This window comes from Nakaseomyces bracarensis (assembly GCF_045282275.1).
Source record: "Nakaseomyces bracarensis strain CBM3 chromosome Unknown Scaff9_0, whole genome shotgun sequence".
In the NCBI taxonomy this organism is placed as follows: domain Eukaryota; kingdom Fungi; phylum Ascomycota; class Saccharomycetes; order Saccharomycetales; family Saccharomycetaceae; genus Nakaseomyces; species Nakaseomyces bracarensis.
Window position 1 is genome coordinate 775,052 of NW_027263970.1, and position 25,164 is coordinate 800,215.

The 25,164-nt window shown below is 37.4% G+C and overlaps 9 protein-coding genes across 9 annotated transcripts; 6 read left to right on the top strand and 3 right to left on the bottom strand.

The window, feature by feature from the left end:
- Positions 1 to 13: 13 nt before the first annotated feature.
- Positions 14 to 955, top strand: YIF1 (protein transporter YIF1; the record flags this gene model as incomplete). Its single annotated transcript, XM_071052733.1, has 1 exon — positions 14 to 955. The coding sequence occupies one exon, from the start codon at positions 14 to 16 to the stop codon at positions 953 to 955; it is 942 nt and encodes a 313-aa protein (XP_070906580.1).
- A 663-nt stretch (positions 956 to 1,618) lies between these two features.
- Positions 1,619 to 2,659, top strand: PDR17 (phosphatidylinositol transporter; the record flags this gene model as incomplete). Its single annotated transcript, XM_071052734.1, has 1 exon — positions 1,619 to 2,659. The coding sequence occupies one exon, from the start codon at positions 1,619 to 1,621 to the stop codon at positions 2,657 to 2,659; it is 1,041 nt and encodes a 346-aa protein (XP_070906581.1).
- Positions 2,660 to 3,148: 489 nt separating this feature from the next.
- Positions 3,149 to 4,141, bottom strand: UFD1 (polyubiquitin-binding protein UFD1; the record flags this gene model as incomplete). The annotated part of the gene is made up of 1 exon (XM_071052735.1): positions 3,149 to 4,141. The coding sequence occupies one exon, from the start codon at positions 4,139 to 4,141 to the stop codon at positions 3,149 to 3,151; it is 993 nt and encodes a 330-aa protein (XP_070906582.1).
- Positions 4,142 to 5,227: 1,086 nt separating this feature from the next.
- IST1 (Ist1p) lies at positions 5,228 to 6,073 on the top strand (the record flags this gene model as incomplete). Its single annotated transcript, XM_071052736.1, has 1 exon — positions 5,228 to 6,073. One exon carries the CDS (start codon positions 5,228 to 5,230, stop codon positions 6,071 to 6,073), a length of 846 nt encoding a protein of 281 aa, XP_070906583.1.
- A 282-nt stretch (positions 6,074 to 6,355) lies between these two features.
- PIK1 (1-phosphatidylinositol 4-kinase) lies at positions 6,356 to 9,493 on the bottom strand (the record flags this gene model as incomplete). The annotated part of the gene is made up of 1 exon (XM_071052737.1): positions 6,356 to 9,493. The coding sequence occupies one exon, from the start codon at positions 9,491 to 9,493 to the stop codon at positions 6,356 to 6,358; it is 3,138 nt and encodes a 1,045-aa protein (XP_070906584.1).
- Positions 9,494 to 10,539: 1,046 nt separating this feature from the next.
- RNJ42_02573 (amino acid permease) lies at positions 10,540 to 12,318 on the bottom strand (the record flags this gene model as incomplete). Its single annotated transcript, XM_071052738.1, has 1 exon — positions 10,540 to 12,318. One exon carries the CDS (start codon positions 12,316 to 12,318, stop codon positions 10,540 to 10,542), a length of 1,779 nt encoding a protein of 592 aa, XP_070906585.1.
- Positions 12,319 to 13,469: 1,151 nt separating this feature from the next.
- RNJ42_02574 (amino acid permease) lies at positions 13,470 to 15,161 on the top strand (the record flags this gene model as incomplete). The annotated part of the gene is made up of 1 exon (XM_071052739.1): positions 13,470 to 15,161. One exon carries the CDS (start codon positions 13,470 to 13,472, stop codon positions 15,159 to 15,161), a length of 1,692 nt encoding a protein of 563 aa, XP_070906586.1.
- Positions 15,162 to 16,291: 1,130 nt separating this feature from the next.
- BNI1 (formin BNI1) lies at positions 16,292 to 22,147 on the top strand (the record flags this gene model as incomplete). The annotated part of the gene is made up of 1 exon (XM_071052740.1): positions 16,292 to 22,147. The coding sequence occupies one exon, from the start codon at positions 16,292 to 16,294 to the stop codon at positions 22,145 to 22,147; it is 5,856 nt and encodes a 1,951-aa protein (XP_070906587.1).
- A 709-nt stretch (positions 22,148 to 22,856) lies between these two features.
- Positions 22,857 to 25,061, top strand: SEC2 (guanine nucleotide exchange factor SEC2; the record flags this gene model as incomplete). Its single annotated transcript, XM_071052741.1, has 1 exon — positions 22,857 to 25,061. The coding sequence occupies one exon, from the start codon at positions 22,857 to 22,859 to the stop codon at positions 25,059 to 25,061; it is 2,205 nt and encodes a 734-aa protein (XP_070906588.1).
- Between the last annotated feature and the right edge of the window lie 103 nt (positions 25,062 to 25,164).

Here is a 25,164-nt window from a genome sequence, read left to right on the forward strand (position 1 = left end):
CAAAAATAAAACAATGTCTTATAATCCTTACTCCTATGCCGGCAATGATGCCACTGTGAATGACAGGTTTAATCAGCAAATGCCTCCACAAGGACAGCAAATGCCTGCTCAACAATTTCCACAACAAGGGCAACAGCAATTTCCACAACAAGGGCAACAGCAACATCCACAGCAACAACAAGGTGGTTACGGATTCCAGGACCCCTCACAATCAATGGCTTACCAATTGGGGCAAACTGCCTTCTCGAGCTTTTTAGGTCAGCAGAATTTCAACCAGTTTCAGGAGACCATGTCTAAGGCTGCCACGGTAAACAGCTCTCTGTCACTATATTTCCAAGTTACCACCACATATGTTATAAATAAACTGAGGGTTATCCTAGTGCCCTTTACAAACAAGAACTGGCAAAGAATTCCGGATGCCCAGCAGAATGGTGGCTCTGAGCAGATGTCTTTCCTACCTCCAAAGGACGATTTGAATTCTCCTGATATGTATATCCCTATTATGGGTTTAGTGACATATATTTTGATCTGGAATACACAAGAAGGTCTAAAGGGATCCTTCAACCCAGATAACCTATATTATAAACTATCATCTACAGTGGCATTTGTATTCTTAGACTTGGCCATCCTAAAGCTGGGCTTATACTTGCTAGTCTCTACAAATTCCAAGACTACAAATCTTACTGAACTTATCTGTTTCGTTGGGTATAAGTTCGTTCCTTTGATCCTAGCTTCTTTTGTACCAAGACAACCAATCTACTTGAAATTACTAGCACAGGTCTACTTGTTTATAGCCTTCGGGGTCTTCCTTTTGAGATCAGTCAAGTTCAACCTTTTCGCTACTTCCAGTAGCGACATGGCCACATTTAACAAGTCTACAGTTAGAAAGTGTAACTACTTCCTTTTCGTCTACGGCTTTATCTGGCAAAGTATTCTGATGTGGTTAATGGGTTAATCTGTAGTTAATATTTAAACTGTACGCCATATAATACATATACTTATTGTTTTTTGTTGCACCTCATTAATGTAATATAAATATAACACAATTACAATATTAATGTAATATAACTACAATAAAAAGGTAAGATAGAATAAATTAGAAGAAGGTTCACGTGATGCCCAATTTAATGCCATTTCAATCTCGGATGCGCTGCAGGGAAACATTCTCGCAGAAACGCACACCCGCAGCCGGCACTGAAAGCGCAGTGTCTCTACGACATAATGCTTTATGCTACTATGAGCTTTTGTCATTTGTTTATCTGTCAGGTTGTGCTCGATTTACTTAAACGATTAAGATGCTCAGTAAAGGAGCCGTACTTGCACGGCTCGTTATAATCTAGAAATTTAAAATAACTCAACTAGATGTCAGTTTCTAAGGGTTCTACTATCTCTTTAAGTGCTTTAAGTCATCTTTCCTCACAAATTATTGAACTTCATTTCTTTTTATTATTAGTTCTCTCAGGTGTGAAAGGGTCCAATAAAATTTTCCACTTTGAGAGAGCTCTGAGTAAATCGTAACTTATTTAAATAAAGACCATAAGTGGAAAGCACTTCTTATTAAAGTACCTAACGTTAACCAAAGGAAATAGTTAAAATATATAACTAAATAACATTAAAAATGGGTTTATTTTCTAGAAAGAAGGAGAGTGCTCCAGTGAATAGAGCTGATTTGATCCCATGTGATAAAATGATCGAGAAACCTCCAAAGGGTTCGCCTGCTCCACATAAACCAGCTGATCTCACAAAGGAGCAGGTGGGTAAGTTGGCTCAGATGCTAGAGCATTTCGATAAGCCGGGTCTTGAGCTGCCAATTGATACTACTTCTAACTGCACTAAGACCAGGCCAATTAGCTCGTGGGAGAGGTTCTTTTTAACTCGTGAGTGCCTGCTAAGATACTTGAGGGCACGGAAATGGGATGTGAATAAGGCGATTCATATGCTGACCGAGACTTTGGTGTGGAGACGTGAAGTAGGAATTACGCATGGTGAAGAAGATGAGCATCCACTAAAACCAGAAGATATTGCCATTGAAAATGAAACTGGTAAAGAAATTCTTCTAGGTTTTGATCATGAGAATAGACCATTATTTTACATGAAAAATGGACGTCAGAATACTGAGTCGTCCTTTAGGCAAGTTCAGCAGATGCTCTTCATGATGGAGAGCGCAACTACATTGACCCCACAAGGTGTTGAAAAGATGTGTGTCCTCGTTGATTTCAAGTCATACAAAGAACCAGGGATTATCACTGACAAGGCTCCACCTATTTCTATCGCTAAAATATGTCTCCATATTATGCAAAATCATTACCCAGAAAGAATGGGTAAATGTATTTTGATCAATATTCCATGGTTTATTTGGGCCTTTTTGAAGATGATGTACAATTTCCTTGACCCAGACACCAAAGAAAAGGTCATCTTCGATGAACCATTTACCAATCATATTGATGCATCTCAATTAGACGCCACCTACAACGGTAAGCTCGATTTCAAATACAAACATGATGTTTATTGGCCAGACATGAATGCCAAAATTGAAGCTTTGCGTAATAAACAATATGAACGTTTCTTGAGATTTGGTGGTAAAATGGGCCTGAGTGAATGGGATTTGAAAGGTGATTCAGATGAGCCTGAATACCCGGTTGAAAGTATTAAAGCCTAGGTTAAATTATAGCATGACGATTTTATGATAGACTTTTGTTGTTTTTCTTGTTTCCTGTTTCCTGTTTTTATTGTTAACTTCTAACTAAAATATTGTCCTTTTTATTTCATATGTAAAAAGCCAGGTAGCTAAGTAATACTATATAGAACTTGAGTAATAATTTAGCATCTAATTATCTCGATATAGCAACAGTATAGCGACTTTTTGTTACAAATAACAAACTATTTGACTTTTTAGATGCTCTTGTGGGTAGAAACAGGTGGTTTTATTGACATATTTCCCTCGATATATCTATATCTTCTAGGCTGTTGTTCTTAATTCTATTGATTTTGTGTCTACTATCCAGTAATCGAGTCGTATATAAAAGATATTTCAAATGTAGAGTGACTTATTAGTGAAATATATTATCATTATCATCAATACACAGCTCTCTATAAAGTTACATTTTATATGTTCAATTAGAAGATACCGATCGTCATGAAATGCATTTCATTTTTTGTTCTTTTTACTCTTCCTTAGGGATTGACCTTCACCTAAAAAGACCTTTTTATTACTGTCCTCCTCCTGCTCATTTTCATCCTTAGGAAGGACCAATGGGAATCCGAAAAATAATTGGCCTTCTGGTAGATCTAATCGTGCAGGTTCACCTCCTAGCGATATCTTTATATCTTTGATACCTTCAGTTTCTTTTTTAGGTTTGCTAGTTTTTCCAGATATTTTCTGACCTTCACCAGCAAACCTTACTACATTTTCGTTAGTACTATTCAGTATCCCAGAGTAATTTATCCTTGTTGACATAGAACCCTGACTATGCTTGACAGGGTCAATCGCAGCAGATTTACGTTTAGCATCCTCTTCTGCCTTCATAGCTTTGTAATCCGGTTCCACATAGCCCACTGGTGGGGCGAAATCAGTCACCAAATCAGTTTCAATAACACATATACTCTTTGCAGCAGACTCTGGTTTTACCTCTAACACTTTAATTCTGTAAGTTTTATTGTTATAACTAATTTCGATGATATCATCTACAGTTAATGTGGAGAAGTTACGGAGCACATTTTCTAGAACTGCCTTAGGATCGGATATATCTAGGAAATCCACTGATTGCGGCTCGATCTTCACGAATTGACCCAAAGGAACATCTGTCGAGTTTATCTTCATCAAAGAACCAGGTTGTGCCCCTAGTGTTTCCATCATCCACTGTGGCAAGTACACTCTACCTTCTTCAGCTATAAACTCAAGAACACCACCGTGTGTCACCTTCCCACTCTCATTGCTCGTAAGCTTAAACAACATCGGATACCGCACATTAAGCATGGAGAGCCTATTCAGAGCACTTGGTGGAAGAAATATCTTACCCCCAAAGTTGGCATCATCCTTCCTGATCCTATCATTCATCATTGCCACAGGGTAGCATCTGAAGAAATCCTCAAACTCTTGAGGTAAAGCCACATGATTCGCACCAAATCCAAAGGAAAACATTTTATTTGTATGCTTTATTGGAGCTTACGATAGACTATATTCTAGATATTGTATAGAGCCATTCCTCATTAGTCTAAAACTGCTATCGCTCCCTTTGAACACCCATGGCTTTTAACTTAAGTCCTCTTATAAGGAAGAAAAATCATTAGAGGGTAACCCGGAATTGATTATCACGGACATTGAATAGTTAGTTATAAGCTCGTTACAAGTATGATCATTCAATTAGTCTTAAAGTCCATTACACTTTTTAACGATCAATACAGCAGCATTACGGTAGTGCAATGCAATATACAACAGTATGATAGTAATTACCCCAACCTAGTATATATGTACATGTTGCGTTTGTCAAAATGGGTTTACGTTTCGAAAACAATTCCATTGAGAGATGAATATCCACACTTCATTAAGGAATAATTAAATTAGATAATATCATACTGAATCGGTATTTGTACTTTAACTGTCTTGTTTGAATGTATAAATATAAGCATATAAAACGACAGATAGATATGTAAAAAGAGAGATAGATATATAAAAGCAAATATAGGTATATATAACAGATATACAAAATGTAACATATAAAACACACTACTTTACATTGATTTATACTGACAGTCTCTATATTGAATTAGCAGCGGGATAACTTTTCACGACCAATACGGGTAACTTTGGGATATTTAACATCCGGGTAATACAGCTGGATATTTTATTTTATTACCCGGATGGTTTCTTCCACCTTTTTCAGCCGGGTAAACAACTGAACAGCTTTTGCACAACGATTTAGCTCTTCAACAGTGATTAAGGGCAATACGACTAGGCTATTCTATTATTAAGTATCGTTGAAGATATTCCCCATACTGCAATCGATTGATATATGTTTCAGTACTGTACTATACTAAACTATTGAGATTCGTTAAGGGATAGAAGTAATATAAGGAACCAAAATGCAGCAAGCGCCATATAATGTATGATTATGAGCACCCCTTTTTTTTTTGTTATATAATACCGGAATTCTTTTTACTAACTCTTCATCGTGATATTTATTTTTATTGCTTATATTGGTAGATCAGGTTGAAAACATGTCTTAAAATGTGTATACAGAGGCTGAGGTACGCTCAAGAGAAGCAGCAGGCTCTGGCGAAGCAAGGCAGACGTGAAGTTGCTCAATTACTGGGGAACTCGAAGGAGCAGAAGGCTCGTTATAGAGCAGAGAGTTTGATTCATGATGACATGCATATTGAGCTTCTGGAGGTACTGGAACTGTACTGCGAATTGCTCCATGCTCGTGTAAGTATACTGGCGACAATTGAGGACGAGGCTACGTTAATTGAGAAACATAGCGATGACGGTATAAACGAAGCTGTGAGGGCGTTAATATATTCAACACTTCATGCCAATGAGGTAAAAGAATTGACACAGATGAGAGACCTACTGATCATGAGATTTGGTCCTGAAATGGCGAAGTTGATCATTGACGAGAAATTGGGTGTTCCCGACAAAGTATTGAAGAAATGCTCCCCTAATCTACCAAGTTCGGAGTTGGTAGACCTATACTTAAAGGAGATTGCCAGAACGTATGATGTTCCTTTTTCACTTTTGACAGACGAGGAGGAGGAATCCAGCTCTGATGGAGGAAATGTCCTTGACGAAGACGGGGACGACGTAATGAACGATTCTGTGGATAACGACGGTAAGGCGAAGAAAGACGATGGCAAACCCATCTTGGCTGTAAATAATGAAGATGAATTTACCGCTGACTCAAAACATCCAATTAAGATAAGGAGGCCAAGAAAAGAAAGTGACACTCTTGATTCAGATTTAAAAATTCCAAAAGACGTAAAAGGCAATATTGAGGTTAAGCATAAGAAAAAGGGCAAAAAAGAAGATGATGAACTGGATGCATTAAAGAAACGATTTGAGGCTTTGAGAAGATGAATATTTAGGTGCCACTAGCTGGAGGGATTTTTTTTAAAAAAAAAGTACTACATTACGTTTCTATTCTATTTTGTGTTTTAGGATCTATTGTAGTATTTATTATCCGTTACTAGTTTGGTACTTACAAGATTATTTTTATATTGTAGTATATTATATGCATATTTACTAATTATTACTATTATTATTATTATTATATTATTTAATATACTACACATATGATAATTCAGTGTGTGTATGCATGACAAAACGGTGACACTAATTTCAGAAAAATATAAGCTTTATCTAGCTGTATATACCTTGTGTACGTAATTGGAATTCGTCGTAAATTCTAGTGTAGATATTACCTAGTGACTTACCAATTAGGAAATTATCAACAAAAGCATCGGTCTCTTCATCTGAAAGTTCCAAGTGGAAACGCTGCTTCAATTGTACACTGGTTTGGTTACCAGCATTGAAACAGGGTTGCATATTATCTTTTTGCATAATTTCACACATTGAAACAATTTGATCAGAGTATTTTTTTAGAGCTTTAAAGGAGTCTTTTGTTAATTGTACGAATTTCTGGAATGGTGCACTGTCAAGACCGCCCAGCAGTTCAACATATTCATAAGTAAGTTTGAATGGTGCAGATTCGAAGTTAACAGACCCAGGAGAATTCGATAACATAAAACCAAAATCTATATGGCTTACATGTCCTTCATTATCTATCATAATATTACCATTATGTCTGTCTTTAATTTGTAGAAGATAACAAATAACCGAGTATGCTGCCAAAGAGCATGCAAAGTTGTCTTGAGCCCTTTTAAATTTGAAACCATCAGGATCACCAAATGTTCTCAAATAATGATCACGTAGAGTGGCAATACCACCATTGTCCCCTAAATCTCCGTCCTCTACCATCTTTTTTGTTAACGCCTTTTTAATACTATGAACAGACATCGCATTTGTGATGGTCTCGACCAAACCTGTATTTGCGCTTGTTATTAGAATCTTCATACGCTTAACCCAAACATCAACACGTTCATTTGTCCAAATTTGAGCCATGGCTTGAATAACTTGGCAAGCAAAGGCTTCTTGTCTTAAGTCATCACCAGTCTTGGCAATAACGGAACACAAATCCCAATTTTCTAAATGACCGTATTCAGAAGTTTTACGAATTCTTTCCTTTTTAGTAGTCCAGTCTTCACCCAAATATGAACTACTAATACCACCTGTCATTATATCATTTTCTAATTTACGTTCACCAGCTTTACCATGAATAGCTTCTACATCCTTATAACCAAATTTGTCTTGTACAGCTTGCATTGAAGCGATAATCTCGTTTCTAATTTGGTTTGTGGCTTCCGAAAGTTGTTGTGGAGATTTATCGAGTTGGGCCAACATCACAGCTGAGACTCTCATTTGATCTGCAAGATCTGCAGTTTGGTTTTTAAATGTCTCTGATAATGAGCTTCCTTGAGACAAAAATTCTTGTGCAGTTGGAGCAAATGCTAACTCTGGTGTCCTATCATGACTATCAGAAGGTAACAATGGTATATTTGAGGCGCGTTTCAGAACTAATGAAGATCTGTAGGCTTCAGATTCACTTTGGTTTTTTACTCTTATCATAGACATATCGCCTAAATCTTCTTCCTTAGCTAATTCAATGCTAGAGCTAGAATAAGACAAATCAGCTGCCGATTGATCTACAGAATTTCTGAAATTATTGTTAGTAAAGGTTTCTGAGCTACGGTAAGAAATATCTCCATTCATTTTCCTCCTATTTCTTCCCATGTAGTTCAAATCAAAAATTAAATCACTTTGGTTATTACCTTTCCTTATGATTTCTTCATTTTCAGGAGTAGTTGGGTCAAAGTCAAACTCATCTCTCAAATATTCTATCAGTAATAAATATGGTACCTTTTCGGCAGAATTCAAGACTTGAGCTTCGTTAGCAGTAATTAAAACCAGTTTATGTAACTTACCCTTCTTATTTGGAGGTAATAAAGTTGGGATATCAACACATGCAGGTAAATCACGGTTCAATAAAGACAAGTCAGCACGTAGGGCACTTAACCTAGCCTGTGTTGGTACCTGAGATAAGCTTCTCGAAATGGTTTCTAAGGCTATAGCGAACTGAGTTTCACAACGGAAATAATTAGCCTTCAATAACTTGATTTTGATTGTGGTTGATAATTTAGAAGGATCCAATTCTTCGAATCGCGATTTAGAACTCGTATATGTTCTATTGCTATCGTATCTGTTGACTTTGTTACTCTGCGAATGGGATCTACTTAGTCCTTGTGAACGATTCATAGAACTGAAGGAGTTGCCCGATAGACGTGGTGATGTACCAGATAAGTCTGGCATAGATGAAGTAAACCGATCTGAGGCCATTATGGTATTATCTTCATTCTCAGTATCGCTTTCATCAGAATTTTGTTCTGTAACATCCTTGGATGATCTACCAGAGGTTTCGGAAGATAAAATGTTTTCATCAATATTTCTTCTAAAAGAACCTGAAGTAGGCAAACCATTCACTGAACTATCTGTATAAGTCCTTTGCATTGGAGGTTGGAACATCTTTGATTTCCTCTTTGGCAGCTTTATTGAAGAAGAGATTCTTTCATCAAATACTCGTTCACCAATATTATCTACTATATCAAAATCAAGGTTTATCTCGGCGCTCTTACTCTTTTTGAACATGACATCTTCCTTAGTTTTTGTTGAGTCTATAATGTCAACTTCTGATGCTACAGCAGATGCAGGCGTCATGGGACGTACGGAGGTCTTTCTTGATGATTTATTCTTCAGAGTATTTTTTAATGTGATATTTCTTGTGAAATCCTTCATCAGGTTTTTGGCAAGCTTAAACACATAGGATTTTTGACGTTTACCTTGCGATTCAACTAGAGGTTCCGTAATCTCCGCCAGTTGTGGTAAAGCCATACAAGAGAAGACCATAGAAGACATAACTATTGCAGGTGCGACATTTTCATTCAACTTTACTTTCTGTTTGTCATCTTCATTCACATCAATGTTGAAAAGATTGTTTTGTAAACTGTTCAGTACTCGTCTAGCAACTTGAAACCCGTATGAAGCCGGATCAGTGGAGAGATCAGTCAGCAGGGCCTGTAGCTGCCAGAAGGTCAATAATGCAAAATGTGGGTTCTCGGTTCTCAGCCTCAACATAAGATCCTCTAGCGCCAGGGATTCTGTTTCAATGGTCAATAGAACTTGAACTAGCTGTGGAATATAGAATTGTAACTCAGTGTGAGGGAATTTCGCCAACCGTTGACATAAGTAGAAATGAATACCAATGTTGTCAGCATATTTACACAACATCTCAATGCAGCTATGGACAGTAAATGTAGGAGAGTTGATCTGCTCCAGAATTTCTTCCGGCGATTCCTTCGTTGGTCTGCTTTCTATTATATTCATTACCAATTATTGACTGTTTTTCTTTCTTTTCTGTTCTTCTTAACCGTATCCTTCTTTCACACTCTTGTATTCGAAAAAAAAAAAAGAGATATATAACCTAATATTATAGCGGTTCCAAATGGTATCAAAATTCGATCTTCACTGTTAAATATATCTTTGTACTTTGCTCTATCTCGCTAGTTATCGATCTCAGAAAAAAATTATCTTTGACTAATTTAATGTGTAGTACAGTATTAAAGAAATGAGACCTCGTTTTCCATCCTCTAATAGCGTTCTAGCCTTAGCACAAGTTCAAGTTGTAGCTCAAATACCTAAATTTCAGCAATTTCAAATGCCAAATACTTCCCTTTGGCCTACCAACGAAGCAAAAAACAACAAATTTTTTGGACGCGCGGATTTCAGCGCAAAGGGAGGGTAATTACGTGTTCAAAAGAGCTATTACTATTAAATATATGATATTGGAATTTTATTATTTAAAATGTACGTTTAATAATGTTCTTTTAAAAATATAGATTCTATTATATTTATTTACTGGGACAGCTTCAGTGTCCCTACTGTTTTCCACAATTTTACAATTAGTGATGGTAGGATTTTTAGGAGTATTACTAATATGAACAATAAAAAATAACAATCACAATAATATGAAGTAAAATAAAATAAAATAAAATAAAATGATTGAGTTAAAATATTTGATCTAATATACATGGATGAAGAAAACTAGTTTTTGAATTATTTTCATTTTAGATTACTTTCTTATTTTTTTTTTAAAAAAAGAATGTTTAATGCAGAATAGAGTTAAAAGATATAATAAAAAAAAAAATAATAAAAGATAATAATAATAATGTTCAAATTAATGCTGCGGACTGTTAATTATTGTGTGAAAAAGGACATGACATGGATAGTGTTTTTTTTTAAAGAAATGAAATGCGTAAACTTGGAAATAATAAAAATTTAATGTAGAGAAAAAAAAGAAAACAAAAATATTTTGATCATTAGAAAGAGGCAATGTGTTTGCCATTGAAAGGGGGAAGGGTTTGAAAGTTGATTCAAGCAACTGCAGCCCAGAACTTACCCCATAATGTAGTAGGCTCATCTTCATCCCAAACAATTGCATCGATTTCTCTTCTATCACTATCGATATCAATATCTTCTAATCTCCAAATAAATCTACATCTGTAGTATAATTGACAACCTGCGAACACCACTGCTAGTAATATCAGAGAGATATACGAAGTAAAGAATGTAGTAGTGTCGAAATGTGGTGAGAAGGCTTGGAAACCTTGAATGAAAATAATAACGAACACAAAGAAAGCGGCATAGTAAGCACCCCATGGCATAAACTTGGCCTTGAAAGGAAGGTCATCTCTTGAGATACCACGGTATTTCAAAGCTTGCATGAATCTAATGTGGGCCAAAGAGATAAACAACCAGGCACACAGACCAGCCAAAGTAGAAATGTTAATTAACCAGTTGAAAGCAGTGTTAGCATTGTTGTTAACCACTAAGAATGCTAGTAGACCCAATAGAGCGGTACAGATGACACCCAAGTATGGGACACCGTGCTTAGTAACATAACCGAACTGCTTTGGAGCGTTACCGGTACCAGCCAAGGCGTATAGAACACGAGAACCAACATAGACGTTAGAGTTGGCGGCGGATATAACTGTAACAAGAACCACAGCGTTGAAAATGTGTGGCAATACCTTAGTGTGGGCATTTGTAATCGAAATAACGAAAGGAGAAGAAGCAATAACAGCATCTTCACTGGACAAACGAGGGTCGTTGTATGGGACCAATAAACCGACAAAGAACAACGACATGATGTAGAATAAACCAATTCTGAAAACGACCTTGTTGATAGCCCTTGGGACCGATTTTCTTGGGTTTGCGGCTTCACCAGCGGTGATACCAACCAGTTCGGTACCTTGGTAAGTGAAAGCGGCGTTAATTAAGGAGGAGACCCAACCTAGGAAACGGGCCTCTCCCACGTCTTTGGAGATGATACCTGGGCCCATGGCACCAGGATGACGCCAGTAACGGAAACCGATAGGCCCTTGAGAAGAGCCACCACACACGATGACCAATGCGTAGATCAGGTATCCTACAATGGCAATAACTTTGACGGAGGCGACCCAGAACTCGAATTCACCGTAAATCTTCACTGGGAAGAAGTTCATCAGCGTGATCAAAGTCCAGAAGATACCAATCCAAGCGGCCAATGGGACCTTGAAAGTCCAGTACTGAATGACTTGACCAATAACGGAGACCTCGACAGCGAAAGTGATGGCCCAGTTGAACCAGTACATGTACCCGTTAGCGACACCGAACGCAGGAGACAAGAATCTCTTGGAGAACACAGTGATAGACGACGTCACGGGGATGAAAGTAGCCATCTCACCCAGCGACTGCGTCACGAAGTAGACGATAGTACCCATGAATATATAAGAGATCAGCGACCCGACAGGACCGGCCTTGGAGAGCGGATCGGCAATACCAACGAACAGACCAGTACCAATAGTACCACCCAGCGCGATCATACCGATATGTCTCTGCTTCAACGCTCTCTTGACCCTCGTGTCGTGCACCTCTGCCTCCTCCGCGTCCTCCTCATCCTCCAGCCCGTGTCTACTCCTCGACAACGTCTGCGTAAGCGAATTCACATCGCCCACATACCCAGTAGCCTCCCCGCCCATCGACTTCTTGGTATATATCTTCTTCTCATCGTAATTGGATGGTATAATCTCTATATCTTCAGAACCACTTCCAGTGGCTGTACCACTTCCACTCTCCCCGCTCCCGGAAGAAAGTATATTCCTAAACTTCATCTTTTTGTTTTCTTTGCTAGCTTTTTAGCTTATCTTGTATGCTCTCTAGCTATTTTTGCTTCCTTTTGTATTTTAAGATCCATACAAGATATCTCATTTATATAAGACGGGGGTGTATGAAGAAAATTTTTTTTTTTCAAGGTATTACACATAAAAAATTCCTTTTTTTTCATTATACCGCAGGCTTTTTAGACGTTCTACAGCTGTTTCTACGCAATGCATTTTTTTTTCCGCCGGCTTTTTCCCTGCTCACTAGAAGACCGCAGGACCCGCCCATTTTTTCCCCACGGAATTTTTCTTGCTTTTTTCTTAATTTTAATTCCGGTTATTTTCCTAGGTCCGGGTAAATACATGTGGTCATTCGTGAAGAAGGCTTAGACATTCAAAAAAAAAAAAGGGCGAGAAGAAGAAAGAGGGGGGTGGGGAGGAGAAGCAGTGCGTACGGCGCTCTCTTCTTTCTTCTTTTTTTTCTCGAGGACGGTGATCTACGTGCGATCTGTGCTGTGCTGTGCTGTGCTGTGCTGGGTGGGCGATACCGGTCTTACAGTGCATGCGGGTAGCGCTATGCTGTGCTCTGCTGAGGGTTTGAAGAAGTGGGGAGTGATCTTAATTTCTTTTTTTTCTTTTTTTCTTTCTTTTTTTTAGAATTGTTCCGTGCTACGTTGTTCCGTTGTACGTTCTCTGCTATCTCTCTCTGTGTGTTCTGCTATCTCTTGTGCTATCTACTGATAACAAGTTGTATCGTTGTAGTGTACTGTATCGCTGAGGAATACAATTATACGCTTTTCTTGTGGGAGCAGAGTATTTCCGTTTTTTGACACATTTTTTAATGGCAACTATTTCTCGAAGTTAAAAAAAAAAAAAATTTTTTTTCTTGACAATGGGGAAAGATCAGGCGAAGTTTCCTTTAAAAGACCAATATACTCTTTTTTGATATAATTGATATATAACGGAAGACTCTCTCCGTACCCCAACCTTGATATATAAAAGAGAGGAGTTTATTGATATCGATAACAACATAGCAATACAATCATATAAGAACGGCATTACAACTTACAGCTGGGTCAAATTTACCATTGTAATACAACAACAACACAACACAATACAATACAACAATACAACAATACAACAATACAATAACAACAATTACAATGATAAAAAAGGATAAGGAGTTGAATGAGGTGGATACTATTAATGTTTCTTCTCTGAATAATGACTCTGACAGTATTAACTTGGAGAGGAGGAAGAGGAGGACCTCCGTGTCCTCGACGATGCATCTGGAGGCGGACGAGAAGGACGAGCTGCTGCAGACTGACGATGTTAAACGTAACTTGAAACAGAGACATATCGGTATGATCGCACTGGGTGGTACTATCGGTACGGGTCTCTTCATAGGTATCGCTACGCCGCTCGCTAACGCTGGACCAGTAGGAGCCCTGGTGGCTTACTTGTTCATGGGTACTGTCGTCTTCTCAGTTACTCAATCCCTAGGTGAAATGGCTACTTTCATCCCCGTCACCTCGTCTTTCTCAGTGTTCGCTCAGAGGTTCTTGTCCCCAGCTCTCGGGGCCGCTAACGGTTACATGTATTTCCTGTCCTGGTGCTTCACCTTCGCGCTAGAACTATCAGTGATCGGCCAGATCATACAGTTCTGGACCTTCAAAGTTCCACTGGCAGCTTGGATCAGTATCTTCTGGGTGTTGATCACATTGTTCAACATGTTCCCTGTCAAGTTCTACGGTGAATTCGAATTCTGGATCGCTTCCATCAAAGTTATCGCTCTAATAGGTTTCATCCTATACGCTTTCATTATCGTTTGCGGTGCTGGTAAAACAGGACCAATTGGGTTCCGTTACTGGCGTCATCCTGGTGCCATGGGCCCAGGTATCATCTCCAAAGACGTGGGAGAGGCCCGTTTCCTAGGTTGGGTCTCCTCCTTAATTAACGCCGCTTTCACTTACCAAGGTACCGAACTGGTCGGTATCACCGCTGGTGAAGCCGCAAACCCAAGAAAAGCAGTCCCAAGAGCCATCAAGAAGGTCGTTTTCAGAATCTTGATCTTCTACATCGGTTCCTTGTTCTTCATCGGTTTGAACGTGCCTTACAATGACCCAAAGTTGACCTCCACTGACTCCTATGTCTCATCCTCCCCATTCATCATCACTATTTTAAATGCTGGTACCCCTGTGCTTCCTCACATTTTCAACGCCGTTATCCTAACAACTATCATCTCCGCTGGTAACTCCAACGTTTACGTTGGCTCTCGTATCATGTTCAGTATGGCTAGAAACGGATTGGCACCAAGAATCTTGTCAAAGACTACTAAACAAGGTGTCCCATACTTATCCGTTCTTTGCGTCGCTGCCTTCGGTTCTCTTGCATACATGGAATTGAGTACCGGTGGTACTAAGGCTTTCAATTGGCTACTGAACATAACAGGTGTTGCTGGTTTCTTCGCTTGGTTGTTGATCTCTTGCTCCCACATCAGATTCATGCAGGCATTGAAGCATCGTGGTATCTCTAGAGATGATCTGCCATATAAGGCTATTCTGATGCCATGGTTAGCCTACTACGCTGTGTTCTTCATGGTCATCATTATTTTGATCCAAGGGTTCACTTCCTTCGCACCAAAATTCAACGGTTCTGACTTCGTTGCAGCTTACATTTCTATTGGTCTTTTCATTGTATTCTGGGTTGTGTTTCAAATATACTTTAGATGCAGACTTCTATGGAAAATTGAAGATGTCGATATTGATACCGACCGTAGAGAAATTGAAGCAGTTGTATGGGATGATGATACTCCAAAGACTTTCTGGGATAAATTCTGGAATGTTGTTGCATGATATTAAACATCTCTTCAACGTTGTCTTTGTTTTGTTTTTCTTGGATAACCCATGACAGACAAAATAAAAATCTAGAAAACATGATTTTCAATTCTTTTGCATGAACTTTTTCCATTCTTTAAAAAAAAAAATTATTCTTCCTTTTTTTTCATTTTATTTCTTATTACCAATCATAATATTTTCTGTATTATCAGCTTATATTTTTTTTGTTGTTTATTATTCACTCTAATGACCAAATTTATGAAAGCAAAAAGCATTTTTTTTTTTATTTTATTTCTTTTATTAACAGTTTAAGAAGAAGAAGAAAAAAGAAGTCGTTCTTTTATATTCCAAAACTAATTATAATAATAAATTACAAGAGAAATCCAATGAATACGAGAAGACAGTTGCCAACTTTATATTCAATATGTACTATAGTTTATTCTATAATCGATAAAAACTAATTATAAAAAAAAAATTAATAAAACTAATTACAAAGACAAAATAAAAGGGAATAGCCTCTAGCTATATTAAACTTCATTCACTTCTGCAAAATATCATTAGCGAAATATAATATATTATCTACAATATCATCAAGTGGTTAGAACATTATATTCGAAAATCAATATAATAATAGACGAATAATGTACGTGATCATTTATGTCTGTTCGTTGTTTTTTTCGTTTTTTTCTCTTTCCGTTTTTTTAAAAGCGGTGGATTGTTAGAGCAGTGGGATATTTGGTGGATTTAAACGTTTATCATTCTTTTCAAAGTACTTGGTGTTGTATTTGATTTGCAGCATTGATCCCAACCAGGAAGTTTTTGAGCTTATTATCTTATATTTTAACGTTTTAAGTTATAGTCCAGTCAAAGAGTTTGCTCCTGTTTTGAAAGGAAGGAGAAACGGTAAGAGTATCAAGGTTTTTTAGGGTACGGAATAGGCTATTAGGATTTTTGATAGAGAAAGCTTTGAAATAGGACTTATACAAAAAAACGGATTAATTTTGTGATTATCTGGTTATAATTACTTGCATCCTTTATTTTTCTTTATTTCGTTTTTTAATTTAATTGCTTTATTTCGGTTTTAAGAATAATAAAATTATAAAAAGAGGAATTCAAACTTCCTTCCACCTCCAAACGATAATATAGTGATGTTGAAATCATCTAAGAACTCTGACTCTGGAGGAAGTGGATCTGGACTTTTCCAGAATTTAAAGAGACTGACAACCAAGGATAAGGAATCTAAGAACAAGAGCCCGAAGAATAGTGTTAGCAATGCCTCTACTTCCGATGCGGAAGGTACTACTAGTTTTAAAAACTTTAGTGTTTCCTCTGCATCTTCGAGGCATGGGTCCATTGATAACAGGCCTTTAAATAAGAAATCATCACTGAACTCGCAGAATCTATCACAATATGTTAAAACCACGAGTCCCGACGCTGGAAACTCGCATGCTCGCAGTGAATCGGCTCCAGGTTTAAATAAATACTCGTACTCTAGAAGGTCATCAGCTCAGGTATCTAATGCACCTTCGTCATCTAGCAACGTCAATTTATCCCGTCATAATACTAATGCTAGCTTTTCTTCTGCAAGTGTTTTATCGCATGGATCAATATCCAATCTATCACGGTTTATGACCCCAGATGGTAAGTTTAATCTTACGATGCCTACTGACCCCTATGAAGTGGAATCTCTTTTTGAAGACATTATGTATAAGAGGAATATTTTCCAGAGTTTACCCCCTGATAAGCAGAACGAGTTGATGAGTTATGGTATTGATAAGAAATGGTTAATTGTAAAGCAAGATCTACAGAATGAATTTAAGAGAATGCGTTCTACTAATAAATCTTCAACTAGAATGGGAAATAATGCTGGCGAGGCTTTATTAGAGCAATCCAACAAATTTGCATCTGGAAATGGTGCGGCAGTTTCTTCATCGGGCTCATCGATTTTTTCTAATGACTATTCTAATAATACAGTACCTTCGACTTTTGGTAGACCGCCAAGAAAAAATGTACCGATAAGCAAACCAGTAGTTGCTTCAACGGAGCTGTATCATATTTCTGAAAGGAACGCCAGTTCGTCAACCATTCAATCGGATAGGGCTAATAGGCCTCCATTGCATTATGTTAAGAAAATTGTGGATGATAAGCTGACTGCAGATGAGATGAAAGATTTATGGGTTACATTGAGAACCGAACAACTAGATTGGGTTGATGCATTTTTGGAAAACCAGGGTCATATTGCTATGGCAAATGTTTTAATGAAACAAATATATAAGACAGTTCCAAAGGATAAAGTATCAGAAGAACTACTAGATAAAGAGCATGCCTTTTTTAGATGTTTCAGAGTTCTTGCTGTTCTTTCACAAGGACTGCATGAATTTACAATTCATTCGTTGATGACTGACACTATTGCCCAGGGTCTGTTCTCGGGCAGATTATCTACAAGGAAAATGGCCACTGAGATTTTTGTCTTCTTACTAGAAAAAAGGAATAAGAAGAGATTTGAGGCTGTATTAAGTGCTCTTGATAAGAACTTTATTATTGGACAGAATTCCCATATGAACGAGAGTTATAAAAGGTTACCTCAATACTTTACACATTTGACCGCAAACAGTAGTTTGAAAGTTATACAGGCATGGTTATTTGCAGTCGAGCAAACCTTGGATGGCCGTGGTAAAATGGGCTCATTGGTAGGAGCATCTGATGACTACCGAATGGCAGGTGGTGAAAATGCTATTTTAGAGTATTGCCAATGGACAATGGTTTTCATTAACCACCTATGCTCGGGTTCAGAAAATATTAACCAAAGAGCTTTGTTAAGGAGAAAATTGGAAAATTGTGGTATTCTGAGAATTATGAACAAGATCAAACTACTAGATTACGAAAAAGTAGTTGATCAAATTGATCTCTATGAAAGCAATAAACTCGATGACTTTAATGTGATTTTGGAAACAAATAAGAGGAATACACAAGTAGATCTACAAGACCCCGTTTCTCTACTAAAAAGTCTACTAGATGCTTGTAGGGGGACAGAAAATGAAAAAAATCTGGTTTCTTTAGTGCAACATATATTTCTACCTACGTCTAAGCTATTGGATGATAAACAGGATCCAACTAAAGTATCTAAGCAACTAAAATTAATGGATTCGTTAGTTACAAATGTTAGTGTAACTAGTACAGAGGAAGGCACTAATGTTAATATGGCCATCCAAAGACTTTATGACTCCATGCAAACTGATGAAGTAGCTAGACGTGCAATCCTGGAAAGTAGAAACTTAACTAAAAAGCTTGAAGAATTAGAGGCCGAAAGAGATATACTAGTGACAAAACTACAAAATGCTGAGCATGGGCTTGTTGGTCAACTGGAAAATGAGGTAAAAGAACGTGATAGAATTTTAAGTAAAAACCAACGTGTAATGAAACAGCTAGAAGCTGAATTAGATGAGCTGAAGAAAAAACATTTGCTCGAGAAACATGAACAAGAAGTGGAACTAAGAAAAATGTTAACGATTTTGAATTCTAGGCCGGAAGAATCAAATCAACAAAAGAAAATTGAGGGCTCACTAAAATCTAAAGAAAAAGAAGATTTACAACGTGTATTGAAAAGCGGTTTGAAGAGAGCGAAGAAGGATATTAAAGATGACTCCAAAAAATTTGGGATGACTGTACAACCTAATCAAAGATTAAAGATGTTGCGTGAACAAATGGAGGATATTGAAAATGAAGCTCGTAAATTAGAAATGACAAACTTCGCCGAATTTTCAAATAACAGCTTAGCTCCTCCTATTGATGTTGCGAAGAAGAGAAAAATTAAGAAAACTAAAGTAGAGAAAGAACAACAAATCAAAAAACTAAATGAACTGAGAGACGCGCTGTTGGAGATTCAAATGGAATCTAATGATGTATCTAAATTTAATGTCGAGGAAAGAGTTAATGAATTATTCTCGCAGAAAAAGCTAACAGCTCTACAAAGGCTAAAGGAATTGGAAACGAAGTACAAGGGTTTTGGTATAGATTTTAAAGCTGAGGATTTTATAATTGATCCTAAACCTCAAAGCGCTTCTGATAATCAAAAGAGCTATCCAAGTTTAGATCCTAAAATATATGAATCAAAACTAGATGAATTAACAAAAATATCAGATGAACTGGCTGAGCTTAATAAACAAATTGATGAATCGAACAGTAGCTCCTCAGAATCAGCGCAATCTTCTGATAGCGAATCCGAGTCCTCTGATGGCAATGAGGAGGAGCAAGTGGACTCTGGAAATGCATCAACTCATACAGGCCATTCGGCGGCAGGTTCTATTTCAGGTTCATTTCTTGAATCCCTCACTCAAAGGTATGGTACCGGACAAGCAGAATCTGTGCAATCACCTGTGGTGCCTCGCTTCTCAAGTAGGGGTGAAAAATCGTTTGTTGATCGTATGAAAAGGAATTCTAGAGTTCCATCGTATATGGATGAATTGACAAAGAAAATGGCTTCCCAGAATGAGGAAGCTAATGAAGAAATAACAGAAGAAAGCTCTGACGAATCAGATGGCAACTATGAGGAAACCAACGATAATTCAAATTTATCGAATACTAGTGTTATGAAGACAAATTTGACTGATGAGAGTGAGTCATCAGGGGAACAGGAATCTAATAGAGAGTCGTCAATACCTCCTCCACCTCCACCACTACCAACTGCATTATTTGGAAATGATGGAACTGCTAATGGTGCTCCGCCTCCTCCGCCTCCTCCACCTCCTCCTTCTTTCTTGAAAGAGAACTCTCCTGCTCCTCCACCATTACCTCCTATGTTGACACCATCGGAATCAAATGCTTCTATCAGTCCTATTCCACCAGCACCTCCACTAATGTCTACTGGACCAAAAAAACAAATTGTTTCATCTCCCTTATTACCCCAATCTCCTTCATTATTTGAAAACTACCCACGTCCTCAAAAGAAATTGAAGCAATTGCATTGGGAGAAAGTGGAAAGTACTGATAATTCGATATGGGGAGCACAGAAAGCCGAAAAATTTGCTGATGATCTATATGAGAAGGGTGTTTTATCTGATTTGGAAAAAGCGTTTGCTGCTAGAGAAATCAAGAATTTGGCGAATCGGAAGAAAGAAGATCTACAAAAAATTTCCTTCCTTTCTCATGATATTTCGCAACAATTTGGTATTAACTTGCATATGTATGCAAATCTCACTGTTTCAGATCTTGTACGGAAAATACTACGCTGTGAGCGTGATTTCATGAACACTCCTAGTGTAATTGAGTTTCTATCGAAACAAGAAATTATGGAAGTGTCTGTAAATCTGGCAAGAAACTATGCTCCTTACACCACCGATTGGGAAGGGGTCAAATCTGTAGAAGATAGTAAACCTAGTGAAAAAGATCCTAATGAATTACAACGTGCTGACCAAATATATTTAAATCTGATGGTAAATCTTCAGTCATATTGGGCATCTAGGATGAGAGCGATCAAAATGATTACGTCTTATGAAAGGGAATATAATGAACTTGTCATAAAGCTACATAAGGTTGACAAGGCTGTAGGGGCATTACAGAGCTCTGATAATTTGAAGAATATCTTCAATGTCATTTTAGCTGTCGGAAATTATATGAATGATTCATCGAAACAGGCAAGAGGTTTCAAGTTATCTACACTACAAAGGTTGACATTCATTAAAGACGCAACGAATAGTATGACGTTTTTGAATTATGTTGAGAAAATTGTTAGAACGAATTATCCCGAATTTAACAACTTTTTGGAAGAGTTAGAGCCAATATTTGATGTAGTAAAAATCTCTATTGAGCAACTTGTTAATGACTGTAATGATTTCAACCAAGCTATCCAAAATGTACAGCGCTCTATTGAAATCGGTAATTTAAGTGACTCGTCAAAGTTTCATCCACTAGATAAAGTTTTGGTTAAGGTCAGGCCTAAATTACCAGAAGCCAGAAAGAAGGCAGAATTATTGTCAGATGAGAAGAAATTGACAATAATGGAATTTGAAAAAATTATGCAAACTTACGGTGAAGATTATGGCGATAAATTTGCTAAAATATCTTTTTTCAAAAAATTTGCTGACTTTTTGTCCGAATATAAAAAGGCACAGGCTCAGAATCTGAGAGTTGAAGAGGAAGAAGCCGCTTACGAAAGACATAAGAAGATGGTTGAAGAGCAACAAAGAAAAGCTCAAGAAGCTGAAGAAACACAAACTAGTCAACGTGGAGAAGGAGAGAGTGATGAAGACTCTGAAAGCGACACTGGCGACAGACGTGCTGTTATGGATAAGTTGTTAGAACAACTGAAGAATGCGGGTCCTTCTAAAAATGATCCAAGCTCGGCTCGGAAGAGAGCATTGTTGAGGAAAAGAATCCATCAAGAAAAACAGATTGACTCGGGCTCAAGCCCACTTACTGATAACATTATCGGTGAAGGATCGCTAATATATTCGCCGGATACGCAAAAGGAACTAGATATTGAGATGCACCTCGCCTCGCCAACACCAAAAGCTGGCGGGGAAGAAATGGATGAGGATATTCAGACCGTCACAGGTAATGAGTCTCCAATAAAGAAGATTGATACTGAGGAGGAAATTACTGACAGAGCTAAAGCACTGTTATTAGAATTGAGGGGAGCTGATCCAACTCAGGGAAGGACGAGTAAATTAGATGAGCACAAGGAGCGCCTAAGGGCTCGCCGCAAAAGACAACAAGGTAGCAACAACAACTCAATCAGCAGTAATAAGCTCGTATTTGTGGATACAAATGAGAATCATGTGTCCGAAGGATCTCCGGAAATTATGTCACCCGATATGCACGAATCTATAAAGAGAGACAGCACCATAGATGATAACACTATTGAACACGCTGATGAACAATCGATGAATCCTGCAGAAGAAACTGATGAGAAACCTGTTGTTGAGGAGTATACTGAGAATACGGGTGAGGAGACAATTGAGCATCCTACTGAGGAAGCTACTGAGAAACATGATGTAGAAAACTGAACTCCTTGTTAAGATGAAGCTAATGAGTATTTACTAAAAAAAAAAGAAGTAAAATAATGATTTTGATTAAACTACCATACGCGCTTTAATTTTGCTTACCTATAAAAGAATTATATTTAAAAAAATCCTTATGTCATTAAGGATAACTAGCATTTCACATAAATTTTTTATAAACCTTAGTCATCTGATAGAATATATAATATAACTGACTTAGTATGATCGTTTTACACATCTAGACATGGTATACTAGTATGAGAGTAATATACTGCTCACATTGATATTATATTATACTACATTGGTAATATAATATAATATAATATAATATAATATAATATAATGTAATATAATATAATATAATATATAAGCTAAGAGTGGTATATTTATGTGCATTTCCGGGTAACAAATAATTTTTCTCGTATATTTACTCGATTCCGGGTAACAACAGTGATTGCCTCTTTTTTTGCCCCGAAACCATAACAAAGCGAAATTATTAGGGACCATAATTAATTAAAGGGCTCGGTATTTGGTAGTGGTTGCATGTAATTACGTTTTATATAGAATCTCCTATAGTGAACTTAAGCATTAGTACAGCGTAGAATTAGCATAATTATCAGTAACTGATCAATTGGGTTTGTACGCAGCTTCGCTTTTATATCTCATTGTTTTTCGTTACATTTCTATTCAACTTTCTAATATAATTTATTGAGTGATGTCAGATCCTAACGAGGAGTCGAAAAGAATATCGGTACAAGTATCTACGCTTTCGACACAGCTCATTGAGAGTATTGATAGGCAGTCCGAGCTGGAAAAGAGACTACGAGATGCGCAAATCATAATAAATAAGCAAAAGCATGTGATGCATGAGCTGGATGAGCTGAAGAAGAAGAACTCTGAAATGAATAATAAGCAGACGGAATACGAAGACAAGATACGAACATTAGAAGGTGAATTAATAGAGGAGAAGCAGAAAAGGGGATCGGCGGAAAAGGAAGCGGAAAAACTTGGACAGGAAGTCGAAGATCTCACTGCTTCCTTGTTTGATGAGGCGAATAATATGGTTGCTGACGCTAGAAGGGAGAAATATGATACTGAATTGCTAAATAACCGTCTGCATGACACACTAAAGGAAAAGGATGCTGTTCTAGAAACACTGACATTGCAACTCAAAAACTTGAAGAAAGTTCTACAACATGTTGATTCTGAGACGAACTCCTCACAAGTGAATAAGAGAGCTTCGGTTATTACAACTGATACAAATGCTTCTTCTACGGGGTCTTTCAAAAATATTTCACGAAAGATGTCTAATGCCTCTTTTGAGGCCTGTGGATCACCACTATATTCGCCATTTGTAACTACTGTGCGTTATGACCTTAATTTATATAATGAGTTTTTGAAGTTTGTTGCAGTACTACCGCACTGTTCTAGTATTAAATCCACATCGACAGAGTCCAAATTACTCAAAAGGCTGGTAACCGATGAGATACAACCTGTGCTTCGGATTGACAATGCATCAGGTATTGGTTGGTTAGTGCGGAAAACACTTCTTACATCCATGATGGAAGGCCAAGTTGTAGTTGAACCTCTAAGTGGTATTAATGAGGCTTATCAACTAGGATATGAAACGCATCAGACTGACTCCCAGGAAAGTGAAAATGTCGAATTGCCTCATATGTTTAATTTTCCTTTGAATTCACCTCCCATTGCTGTCAGGGATCCTTGTGCTATTTGTTCAGAAAATAGAGATGATATTATAGAGCACGCAAGGATGTATGTTCTTAAAACTTTTACAAAGGAGGAAGATGGTACCACGTCGATAACAAATTCTTTTCCGTTATGCCATTGGTGTTTGATCAAGGTTAGACAAACATGTGAAATTTTTGCATTCTTAAGATCGTTGAAATTAGGTGCCTGGAATCTTGAAAAAGTTACTTTAAGTACGATATCAAAAGGTGATTCTTTGCTGAAATTCTCACAAGTCACTAAATCCCATAAAAAGGAGCCATCCTCGGAAGAGAAAAGGGGCAACAGAAAGAGTATAATCAACACACTCTCGAGATCATCTTCTACAAAGGTTGCACCTGTGGTTGAATCCCAGATAACACCAGTGGTAAAGGCAGGTCAACCTACAACAAATATACAAAGAGCTTGGGTTCAATTATGTAAGTTGAGATCAATGTTGCATTGGGCTCATATTGGTATTTGGAACATCGATGATTCAATGTTACTCAAAATTGGCCCTATTAGTTCAGAAGAGGAAGAGAATTTTGATTCACGTCTACCCGATGTTTTTGAAGGAGCTAGTACTGAAGACTTAGATGGATATCCTTCCAGTGAAATGAATGGATCAGAAAGTTTCCAGTTAAAGAATGATGGATCTAATGACGAGTCTTTCGATTTCGAGAAAAAAGCCAAAGAAGTAGAAACTCTTAAGAAATTGGAAGGGGATAAAGGTGGAGATTCAAACATAGATGCCAATAATCCTAAGTTAAGTAATACAGAATTGGATAAAATGGGTGACAGTAATACTGTTGATAAGGATGAGGCTGAATCTGAAGGCGTCAGATATAACGATTCGAATTTAAAAAATGATGAAAAGGATACTTCTGACAAAGTAGTTGTAATACAGGGACAGGAGACCGCTAATGAATCTGCGATGCTACAGCCAACGGATAGTTCAGAAATTGATGATGCATCATTAAAAAAAGATAATGATGTTAAGGTTGAAAGTAGGACTGAGTCGACCTACAATAAAGGACAAGATGAAAGTTTAGAAAAGACTTCCGCATTAGACGTTGATGCAGCTGATTATGAAGATAAGGAGCAGATCAATAATAAGAATGACAGTGCCTCTCTTTCAGAAACAAAAGCATCTTCAAATGATGAGTTTGATGATAGTAAAGAATATCAAGAATAAACACATTTATATTATATATATATATATTATGAGTTTACAACTAGAAGTTGTAAAGATATATGTAACACTAGTAATAGCACATTTACACATAATTCACTGTTAC